The sequence below is a fragment of the Botryllus schlosseri genome, chromosome 9 (genome assembly GCF_051294905.1).
Source record: "Botryllus schlosseri isolate E-star chromosome 9, Bs_hap1, whole genome shotgun sequence".
NCBI lineage: Eukaryota > Metazoa > Chordata > Ascidiacea > Stolidobranchia > Styelidae > Botryllus > Botryllus schlosseri.
Window position 1 is genome coordinate 27,726,831 of NC_137244.1, and position 12,215 is coordinate 27,739,045.

Here is a 12,215-nt window from a genome sequence, read left to right on the forward strand (position 1 = left end):
ACTAAAAAAGTTCATCAACATTAAAGTGGCCAGCGCAATGGTTCGTAAATCTCATATGCGACCCTTAGGCCGAAAAGATTTGCCACCCGTGCCTTATACTGTCTTCCAATATATCTTGTAGGATTCGTTTTAAGAAGCAAAATTAATGTAATCGTGATTACTTTGCTAATGTAATCTATGAATCAGAAGTATAATCGCAATCGATTACGTTCATGAAGTAATCACCCCATGTCTGATGCACGCTCCATGAAAGGATATATTTGCGTCGCTGGAAGATGCATATTCTCACAAAAACAGCGACTGCAAACTTACGAACGCTGTTCATTAATGCTTCAGCATGCATACAATGCCCATATTATACGACTGGTTGATAGGCGACAGTAGCCTAAATTTCAGCCCACAAATAAATGGTAATAATGTTCTGCGGCCCGCAGAGTATTTTGCTGTTAAAATGCGGCCCGTTATACACGGGAAGTTGACATTTTGAGAACCCCTGTCCTCGAGTTATAGTCTTGTTCAATGTCTGGTAATCGCCGCCGCCGATATGCCTATTTCTCAATAATATGCAATTTTTTTCTTAGCCTACTAATCATATTTAAGTGTAGACCAGCAGCGATAGGAAATCGTGCCAAGCGTGACGAAAATTTCTGAGTTCAATAAATCTTCAACAAACACCCAACGAGATAATTTTGGCCCCCATCGAGCTCCCCGCGATTGAAGGTTTAGGGTGCGACAGTTATGGCCCTTGAAGATCTCTCTTGTGTTTTCGATATCCCTGGCATGAACACCTGTGAAGCTAAACCGCGGCCATCATAACTAACTGAACTTTACTCTACTTGCGATTGCGAGAGCATATACATTGAAACCCAGGTAGCGTTATTAGGCCTGTGTTTAAAAAAAATCCATTTAGAACAAACATGTTCAGTATCGGTAGTATTATTAACATTTTCATTTCGAAACATTACAAAACTGCGATGCCATGAAAATATGCACTCTAGGCCAGTGGTTCCCAACGTGGGCGATTTTGAAAAACAAGGGGCGATGGGGGGTGAAAACGTTTAGGACATCTACTGATATATATTTAATTAAAACGGCATGGCCAAAAATGCACGTGACTGAAGGCGACTTATTCTGATTATTAAGCGGAAAGAGAAGGTCAACTTAACGGAAAGTAGACGCGGTAACTGGTTTTCCGAGAACCGACCAGCACCTCGGAAGAATGTTTTTTTTTTTGTGAATTCACCAGCGATCAGAGTTAAGTGAATAAATTTCCCGTTTATGTGTCCTGTTTTTCGGATCCGAAAATATGGGGCGCGAAAATTTGTTGATAAGTAACTACGTAATATAGCAGTTTAACCGACCATTTGTATAAGTCGACTATCGGGTGGTAATCGTTGTCCGTCTATAGATAACTAGCCTACGGATAGATGGGCAACACGTGACTCACGGTCGAGTGATGCGATAACGGCAGATTTGTTGTCGCTTCATAGCATGAAACGGGAGCGTAATTGCTAATCCCATAGATGACGACCCGAGTGCTCAAATTAAATAAAGTTGATCTTATTTGAAAGCTACAGTCGCGCTGATTCTGATGATATACATTAAGCTTTCATCAAGGCAATGGAACCACCCCTTCAAAGTCTGAAAATCGGCATTGTTCTAAACAATTGCGACGGCGCAGCACAATGACCATAACAACGGTCCGTGCGTGGTTGCGATTGTTTAGTTTAGAACAATGCCGATTTTCATATTTTGAAGGCTATTACGGCAGATTTGTTGTCGCTTCGCTTTTTGGTATTTCGGCAGATCTGTTGTCGCAGCATGAAACGGGAGCGTAATTGCTAATCCCATAGATGACGACCCGAGCGCTCAAATTAAATAAAGTTGAACTTATTTGAAAGCTACGGTCGCGCTGATTCTGATGATATACATTAAACTTTCATCAAGGCAATGGAACCACCCCGAAATAGCCTTCAAAGTCTGAAAATCGGCATTGTTCTAAACAAACACGCACGGACCGTTGTTATGGTCATTGTGCTGCGCCGTAGCAAAGATAATCATTTATATCAAACTTTTCATCTAATCAAAATACAGCAGGATTACGATAAGTGAAAAGATATAGCAGGGTATCGAAACGACTCGGAGTAGCCTAATAATCAGACACTCATCACCTTGGCCTATCTATCAGAGACCAGCGATGTGTCGCATGCATCGTAGGCTGTCAGTTCGCGAACTAACACAGCGGACCAGTCGACCCAGCTACTGATATTCAGTGTTATATAGTAAGTCGATATATATGCATACTGTATAAGGATGATCTCTACAGCAAAAACAACATCATATATAGGAACCATTCAGTATCGTGCCGATCAGGCTCCGATTTGAATCTTTCAAGGGTATGTCTGAAATACGAAAAAAGGATGATCTTGGGTGATATAATGACGATACATTCCGATACGGTGATGTTCGGTCTCACGTTATAGGTTCATTGGATCCATCAGATTAGGGCTACCATATTCTTGCGTTGCAAATTTTGGACACTTTTTAGCGTCCACTAGCGGCTTTAAAAATGAGGTATGACGCCACATTAGCAAAGCTTTGCCTATCGATCAGTGTTGGTCACGATCCGGATCCGTTATAATGTTAGGTGCTTGCATTTATGCGGTTGTGTGTTGTAACCAGGATCGAAACAATATTTTTTCAGCCCCCTCCCGTCCAAATAAACACTGATCTTAGGCTCATCATAGGGTAATCGATGCAACTTCTGGGGTCTTATTATACATGTAGGTTTTCTATGCATCTGGTCGTTAAATTTTGCGAATGAAAATAGTCTATTATATTGCTTGTTCCATGTATTACTATAAAATTTTGATCCTTTCTCCGCCCATATGGTAATATAAGTTAGTGGCGAAGCTGGATGACTTCGAAAATACAGGAAAGCATAGCTCAATTTACAGCTTTTGAAAGTCCATGCGAACGTATTATGACCGTTTTCAAAACTAATTACTTACTTGAGTAGATTTGAAGCCAATAAATTCTACTTCTACTTCATGTAGTTTTAGGTTGCTTGTTGAAGAAGTACTTCTACTCGTACTTGAGTAGATTTGTGCTTCGCCACTTCTACTTCTACTTAATTAGCTTTCTTGACTACTTTGACCACCTCTGTTTATGAGCCTATGCAGATCCGCACCAGCAGATTGCACTCCGTGGTTCTCAACCTTACATAGTTGCGACGCATAAATCTGTCCAAAAATAATAACTTTTCTGTTGATTTACGAAAACATTTTGATCCTATTTCAAACCTTCAAAATTCCGGACATTTGAGCATATTTTATAAATTCCTCCCTGACACAGTTTTAGCAGTGAAATTCATCCGGACATGTCTGTGAAATTCCGGACGTATGGGAACCCTACATTCGATATCGTTAATAGCTTTGATTTCATTGCATACGGCTGTGATTCGTGAAAATGTGTATTGTTCCGTTGAACAGTTGTATTTCATTATTGCTTCGACATCCTACTATCGCAGTTTGACGGACATACCGACGTTTGCCGCGTGTGGATCACACAACATATTTTTTGAATGAGAGAATATCTGAACATAGTTCATCATCATAATTTTGTCATTTTTCTTTAACACTACGGTATTGGGATATAATGACAAGATAGGAGGGTGCCGAAACGACTTGGAGTTGGAGTCCTTTACTCCGAAAACCACCTTGGCCTACACCTACAGCACGTAATAAGAAGCATATGCACAATGCACGTGAAATGATAACATAAAAATATTGCGACAAAATGAATGCTGCATATGTTTCGGTAGGCGAGGTCGATATAGAATATGTCAGGTCGTGGTCCGGAAATCTTGCGGGCTGACCAGAAGGCAATTGATTCAGTAAAAATTGCTTGTTTCTGCAGAAGGAAGGCGAGACCGATTTCTACATCCAAATAATTATATGTAGCCTACGGATATGACACCTGCTGTCGGGTATCCCTGTCGATATTATCTAATGTAGGGTTGCTTATATAGCTCAGTGGTAGCCATACGTCCGGAATTTCCCGGACATGTCCGGAATTTCACTGTTAAATCTGCGTCCGGGAGGAAATTCGAAAATATGCCTAAATGTCCGGAATTTTGAAGGCTTGAAGTGGGCTCATAATTTTTCCGTAAATTAACATAAACTACAGTATTTTTGGGCGTCTTTATGCTATACTTGATGTTTTTCTTCGCGCTGCGCGCAATTAAGTGTCACATACATTGCTTTTAATATGGGGAAACTGCAATCAAAATTAATAAAAGTAACCTAGATTTACTGAAACAAGTCTAATTGTGATCGCAATTAAAGGAGAACGGTAAATTCCTCGAGGCGGTTACAACACACAACCACATAGTTCTGAACGGGATCGTGACAACCTATGGTCGATAGGCAAAGCTTTGCTATATTGTGACATCATATTGACAGACAATGTGCTCATACCTCATTTTGGAATCCGCTAGTGGGTGCTAACGAGTGTCCGGAAATAGAGCCACAAAAATATGGTAACCCTAATCTAATGTACATTCTACAACTGTAACAGCAACAATGTGTTGCAAATTAAAACTTTTAATTGGCTTTGCGGCGGCTTATATACTTGTTCGAATTGAACCAAATTTGGTGTGCAGCGTTATTTATTAGGGACCTTAGGGTAATCTGACAATTTAATCAGTGAAGGGCTGGAATCTGAAAAAAAAGAAATTTCTTAACAGGCCTAATGTGGCGCTGTCTTACAAAAGACTAGAGCGAAAGTGGGCCTTGCTACAAGTCGGAATATCAGGAATCATCCTACGGGATTGGTGTAAATTACATTCGTAGACGAAGCGCCATGAATACCAAAACAACAACAGCAAAGAACATAACAACAACTGCAACATCACCTTCTATATCAATGTTGGCGACGACGAATTATGGTGGCAAAACGGTAGAACCGCTTGGTGACCAACAATCTCTGTAGTGTTACTACCCATGCTTAACTGTTTAGTTCAGATAGTGCCGCTGTTGTTGTTTTGATCATGAAAGGTCAAAGGCCCGATTCGATTAAATTCAAATGTACCTGAAATTATCGTTTGATATTTATCAGGAGTAAGATATACAATAACAATACATATCGCTTGTTGCTGCTTATCGTGATATTTATCAAGAACTATTTTGCAATGACGAACTTTCTGGCAATATCACGTGATATTAATCAATCCCACTATCGAAAGTCGATATTTCTACCGTTCGCGACAGCCCAGGTAAGTGTCTTGATTACTGAAGCTACTCAAGTCGTTTGGAAACTGCCCGGTCTTTTCATTGCACCGCAATCTTGTGGTGTTTTGAAACGAAAGCTACTATGAACAATAAACTGAACTGAACATCAGGAGCCTGCGACCGTACGCTGATCATGCCACCTGCGCGGACCGGTCGTAAGCGAGGCGGGGTGTGGAGATACTTTGTGGAGCCGAGTGATCAAACCACGAAATCCAAACGAGCGGAGTGCGCCTTCTGCAAGAAGAGCATGGTCGCCCAGAGCGACCGAATGCGATGTCATATTCAGAATGTAAGACCAAAGTATAGCGATTTTCATCAATTCTGCGGTCAGCCATGCAAGGCTGAGTTGCGCAACTAACTGCTGTGTCTGCAACTGTACTGTCTTTCAGTACTTCTAATTCTATAGTTCTAGTAGCGGATTTTGAAAAGTGAGTCGTTCTAGCTGCGCATTAAAAAAATATAAGTTCCCTAACACCTTGAAAATGTGTCTAGTCGTTTGGTGTGAATTGTGAGACAGGTGCTCTGTTGTGTACCTGTGTGGTGTTCTTGAAGCGGTTGCTAGCTCAGAAATTGAGAGTCGTCACTGCTAACATTGCAGTAGCTAGGGAGTGGGTTTTGAAGCTATAGTTCGACTCATTATAACTTTCCATATTAGGTGCTCTTTTCTCAAGAAATGTGAATGGTTCTGCGAGGACTAAAAAAAAAAACACCTATATATACATGTCCTCTTTCGCATTGCAGGTTAGTCGCTTATACTTTCGGCAAGGCTTTTAGGCGAGATGTTGTATTTATTCCCCCCAAAATACTGTAGCCACTAGCCACTGAACATTCTGAATTGTTGGTTTATAGAAGGTTTTCTAACAAATCATACCAACCCTACCTTCTTGATTGGTGTTGCAAATACTGCACAACGTTTTATGTTGCATCTGGGCATTTTTACAAGCGAGGATCTGTCACAATTTCCTGGTGCGAGTTTGAACTTAACAGACCAAATCAAAAGTACCACTGGTCGTTTCGTCAAGCTCATGGTTTTATTGCGTGTATGCTGAGTTCAGTTCAAAATTGGCTCTCTCAACATTCTCTAGTATACAAAGTTGCACCACAGTAGTGCAACTACAAATATCCAAAGTTACTGGAACATTGAAGTATTCATGGGCTGAATCTGAAAAAAATAGATATGATATTTTTTGTCTGTTTTTATAACTTTTTCCTGCAACTACCAAGGGAATGCGAAACATCATCAAGCTCAAACATAACAATTCTACTTTCGTTGTGGCCTACTTGTTTAAGAAAATGTAATCTTTTTGTGTCTGGGCGCTGAAAATGGGGTAAGCTAGGTCTACTCTTGATTAGTTGGTTGCGTATTGAAGGTCGTTAGTTCTAGTTGCGCATTTTTAAAATTTAGTTGTGTGTACAAGTCTGACTGACAGCTCACAGACAAACTTGGACCTGACGACTTGATAATTTTAGAATTTGATTGATTAGAGCAAAATCCCGGTAATCTAATTCTAATCTAAGTTGTGAAATGTTTATATGCCCTCATTTTCATCTAAGAATCTAATCTAACTGTATCGTGCGAAACCAGCCAAGCTCTCTGTACAGACATTTGCCATTCACTTGCTTATCAGAATCTGCTCTGATTTGATATGAGCTGAACTTGATTCAATTTCCAAGTTTTCGCAAATTCAATAATTCTAGTCTAATTTGGAAATAGGTGTGCAGCTACATTCTAATTCTGGTGTAACTTGGAATATACCGTGTCGCTATCATTCAAATTTTAATGTAATTTGGAAATGCTGAAAATTTTCTTGTTGCACAACTCTGCTCACAGGAAGTCGTCCCTGTTTATTTGCAGGTCTGTGCTGAAACTCCAGATAGCGTCAAGTCTGAACTGTGGAAGGAAGAAATACGGTCATGCACTGTCACAAGCGGTGCGCTTCTTGCGCAAGGACAGTATATCCCCAAAACGCACCGTCCGAGAAAAAGAAAGATCCATGATTCTATTCTGATGCATGAAAAGCGACTCCCCGAAGACCACAGTCTAATGGCGATGCCTGCATTCCGAAATCAGGATGACGCGTCAAATAATTCGGTGCCAATATTTCAAGACGGACAACGCAAGCCTGCAACGCAGAGTAATGCAATGTCTGTGTTCCGGAAAAATGAACTAGAGGCAGATAATGATCTTTTGGACATGACTCGGGAAAACGAAAACTCATTCTCATGTGAGTTACTAATAATATACTTGATACGGTTGTTCATTTTTTCTTCAAATTTCACTACCTAGCCAAATTGAAGAAGCGAAGCTATAAGTGTTCGAAATTCTAGGTTTATGATAAAATAAGGAATTTATTACATGTTGGCTACCCCGTAACATCTAACAAAAAATGATAGCAAATTTGGTGTCCATGGACATAATAAGCATGCAACACATTAGTACGTGGGTTAAATTACGGGTTATGGTTGAATTTTGGCTTGCTTAAGGGTAAGGCTTAGGGCTAGGATATATAAAGCGGTTAATTTCAGGGTTATGTTTCTGGTTAGTTTATGAAGTTTCCAAAGTCACATGCTGAAGTGTCCCATCTTGAACTGTCGTTTTCCATTGTGGCGCATACTCAAATGTCGGGCAACCCAAATTTGGCTCAATTCCAACCTGTAGTGGCGAAGTTTTGAAAAAGTTTTGAAAAAATATAATTAATGGTGGATAATTATTAGGGCAAGTTTTTGCATCTTTTTTCACAGCTTCCGGTAGCTTCCTAAGTACTCAGAATTTATGTAGTATGATGTTTTGAGCTGTTTGAAAGAATTTTACATTGCAACCTTTTGCAATTTTTTCATGCTACATTTTACCTCAACTTTTATCAAATATTGCGCGAAATGTAAAGGAGTGATGTAAAATAGCATAGGATCCGGGGTTGTCATTCTAAACAAAGCTGACTACATTTCGAAAATGGAATCAATATTAAATAGCATGCTATAAAACTATTTCTAGTATGGTTCTCTCTTTGACTTACTCACTCAACAAAGAGATATGTGATTAATTAGCTGCATCTCAATGTTATCTGTGGTGCAATGGCTTGTAAGCTAGAGGCTCAACAACCCCAGCCAAGGACAAGCAGTGCCTGGCCTGTATGTAAATAGATTGCTTGATTGATTCACTGTCGTTAAAATTTGAGGTCATTTCCCATCTGACGGACGCCCAGGCGAGACCGCTGAAAATTGCAGCTCGGACCTCGGTGAACTCGGCCTTATAAACTCGGCCCTCGGTAAACTCGGCCCTCGGTGAATTTTGTATTAAAACAGAATTTACTGAATTTGGTCTTGATCAAAAGCTACTGTCGCAGTGATTCCGAAACTCTAAATGAAAATGTGGTCCTCTTTTCAGACTTCCAAAATATGGTAACCCTAGATCAGGGCTGGCCAACCTTTTCAGCCAAAGGGCCACATTCGATTGACGAACTGTTGCGCGGGCCACTAGCCGTGCGAAGCGCGAAAATTTGTTGAAGTTCACAGGTCAATAATATTGTCACCTGACTATATTGCGGGCCTGCTGTATATCGCTGGGCTCAGTTTGCAAGGACTAGGTAATCGGCGTCTGGACATATCAATATCGAAAGTTTCGACCGACATGCGTCAATCATTTTGTGCCTAGGTTTCATAGTCGACGGTCTTTCTGCGAGTGCAAATGCAGCAAAGTCGCATATGTTGAACGACACTCTGTCTCGTAATCGCGAATATAGGTAGATTCAATCTGATACATAGGTGTTCTTTCATTTTCACAAAGGGGCAACAATATTAAAATCAAGAAATCGAGTGACAACATGTTGCGTGAAGCGTGCAGAAAATTTTTACTTTTGATAAATATATCGCAAATCATTCTGCTTTATTGAGTGTACGAAGATTTACCAATATGTGACAAAACTTTACCAATGCGTCGGAACTGATATCTTAGTCATCACATCTCAAGTGTTGCGGCCAGACTAATCAAATTTTTGGTTGGCCTCACAAGTTCACAATATGTGCAATCCATTTTTGATAACATTCGAAATTTCGGAAATTACCTCGCGGGCCACTCAAAACCTCCTCGCGGGCCACATGTGGCCCGCGGGCCACGGGTTGGCCGGCCCTGCCCTAGATAATATGACTGGGGATATTCATGTCAGGGCACCCTAATCTTGGGATACCGTAACTTGGACCCTCACCCACCACCAACCCGACTATCCCCCCTTCCCCAATACTAATATCCCTTCTCCCCTAACCCTAATCTTAAGATACCTTAACCTCAACTTGGACTCTAACCCACCCCTACCCTAATGTCCCCCCTGACCCAACCCTAATATTTCCCTCCCCCAACCCTAATGCCACCCTAACCCACCACCGGCCCAATATCCCCCAACCCTAATGCCGCCCTCAACCCTAATATTCTAACCCTAATGTCCCCCTCCCCCAACCCTAATGCCACCCCAACCCTAATATCCTACCCCAACCCTAATGTCCCACTCCACTAACCCTAATGTCTCCCTTCCCCCCTACCTACCCAATCCTAACACCCCACCTCAACCTACAGTTGCAATAACGAGCAGACCACGCGTGGTTGATATGTGAGCAATAACAATCGTTGGGATATATTTTTCATCTGAACAAGTCACACACAATGTACAATGCGATAAGACCCAATGCGATGTCATGAACAGATACAAGGATGTCGAACGTCGCACGTCCGCCCCTCGCCAAGTCAATTCAACAATGAGCCGACCACGCGTGGTCGATATGTAAACGTCGCATTCTTTCCCGCGCTGGGCGCTTGCGCAATCCGTGATCACGTGATCTGATGCGTGATCTACGCATGCCCTGACCTCCTTACAAGATTGACAAATCAGTTGATAATAACATTATTAGTTTAATAATTCATATTAATACTTGTTAATACACTTTATTACAAAATTTCCCGAGGGCCGAGTTTGTAAGGCCGAGTTCTTCGAGGTCCGAGTTCACCGGCAACCGCAGCATCACTAGGTCACCTTTACAGGCTATTGATTTTGTTAAAGTTGCCTTGCCAACACTGAGTTTTGCTGCAATGCCTTGGATCAAGTTTGCTGACCTAGGGAGTTTGGGGTCTGGCATTTTACTTGTCATATGGGTTATCGCTTTGCTGGTTGGATTTTTGCCAAGAATTATTTCCGTATTGCGTTGTTTTCTTGCTGCGTACCGGCAAAAAACGTCGTCCGTCAAAGGGAAAGTACCAAATTTGACAGCTCCCTAGGTAGATTTCAATCCGTAAAAACAATGTAGGCCTATGCATTGATGCGTGGTCGATTGAATAGGAAAGAAAGAAATGGATCAACCAGACACCATGCAAAAAACTGTTAGGTTATGCAGCGGCCCCTTTCGAGTATCTCATGCCCTAATAATTCTAAAAAATTATAAATGTAACTTTCTACTGCAACTTCTGTTTAAATTAAGTGCAACTATCTCACGATTTTAGTGCAACAAAAACTTTCTCTAATAGAATTTTCCAGTAGTTTACGAGTGTCAGCCGAAAATATTCGGACTTATTTCAATATGAATATCCTATTAAATTGTATATTGAAGATGTATTTGTATACCACCAAGAAGCTCACCATTAAAACTTGAAGAAGATATTTTTGAACAGCCCTGTTGCTACCTATTTGGTGAATGAGTCGAGAGACTGAACTTTTCTATTTTATTTTTGAGCAGACAGAGATGTCGACGAGAATCGAAAGCGAGATCGGTATGACGCGTTTGCGGACTTTGTGGCAAATCAGCTCAAATCAATGGCGGAAGCCGAAGCAAACAAGACCATGAAAAGGATGTCAGAAATTCTGTTCGAGAATTATTGAGAGGATTCTCTGTAGACTCGAGTCCCAGACAAACTTTCGCAATCGCTCTAAACCAGAGCCCGGCCAATATCTGATTCTCAAGAAGACATCAATCACCCGATATGGTCGGCCGATATTTAAAAATTATGGCATCTAGCTTAAGACGCATTTTGGAAACTTCAGAGCATTCGTTTCAACAACTTTGCATCCATAATTGGCATGAAATAAACTAGCAGTCTTCATCTTCCACTCCTTCAGAATGCTCAAGCAGGGTTTTTGCCAACTTGCACTACTTGAGTAGTTATGATTTTAGACTACTTGTACTTAATAGTTTCTGGATTTTTGGCTAAAACTGGGCCCAGAATAATTCCGCTTTCAATTACTTTGAAATCGCTACTTCCACTTGTGCTTGAGCCGCAATTCACACCACTGCTATTGCCAACGACGACTACTACTTGACCAGCGCTGGCAGTAATCTAATAGACGAAACTTGCCAGTCCAGCGATCGCAGATGATAGCTCTGCGACTCCCTACTGCCATGTTGTGTCGTCAGAAAAAAGAAGAAATTTTTTACCGATATTTCTTTCAATATGTGATATTGAATTGATAGCATCATCGAACTGGTAATCGGCCGTGCTCTACTAGAAAGTGTCGCTACGTCTCTGTTACTTGCCAATGAGAAATCTATGTTGTTCACAGTCGGTTGTGGTCTTGCTTTCCTCGCAAAATATGATTTGTCCTAACAAACTGTGCAGTCTTTGTTTTCATTTTCAATTTCATTACTCACTAACTTGCCGGTATTCAATCATATTTTTGATCAATTTTGTTGGACTTCTTTGTTAACTTTTCTATTGCTAGATCGGCGGCCAAATTCTGATGTAGGAACATGGTCAATAAAAACTCGAATGAATTGGCAAAATAGCCTACTTCATTATTATTATCTAGAGAGCAAGGGTTCTCAAAGGGTGGGCCACAGGAGCATTTGAGGTGGGCCACAAAGCTATTTAGAAAATTTTAGATTTAATATAAGTCTAGTTATATTTGTTATGTTAATCGTTAAAAATATATTCATATTATCTAATTA

At 40.8% G+C, this 12,215-nt stretch overlaps 1 protein-coding gene across 3 annotated transcripts; it reads left to right on the forward strand.

Annotated features, from left to right (window-relative positions):
* Positions 1 to 5,135: 5,135 nt before the first annotated feature.
* LOC145446263 (uncharacterized) lies at positions 5,136 to 12,050 on the forward strand. Of its 3 annotated transcripts, none has more exons than XM_080324507.1 (4): positions 5,136 to 5,275; positions 5,402 to 5,580; positions 7,147 to 7,516; positions 11,010 to 12,050. In XM_080324507.1, exons 2-4 carry the CDS (start codon positions 5,425 to 5,427, stop codon positions 11,150 to 11,152), a joined length of 669 nt encoding a protein of 222 aa, XP_080180633.1. In that variant the 5' UTR covers positions 5,136 to 5,275; positions 5,402 to 5,424; the 3' UTR covers positions 11,153 to 12,050. The 3 variants fall into 3 exon arrangements, with proteins under 3 accessions (XP_080180633.1, XP_080180632.1, XP_080180634.1); XM_080324508.1 differs by lacking the exon at positions 5,136 to 5,275 and adding an exon at positions 5,947 to 6,032 and having other exon boundaries at positions 5,426 to 5,580; XM_080324506.1 differs by having other exon boundaries at positions 5,147 to 5,580.
* Positions 12,051 to 12,215: the final 165 nt, after the last annotated feature.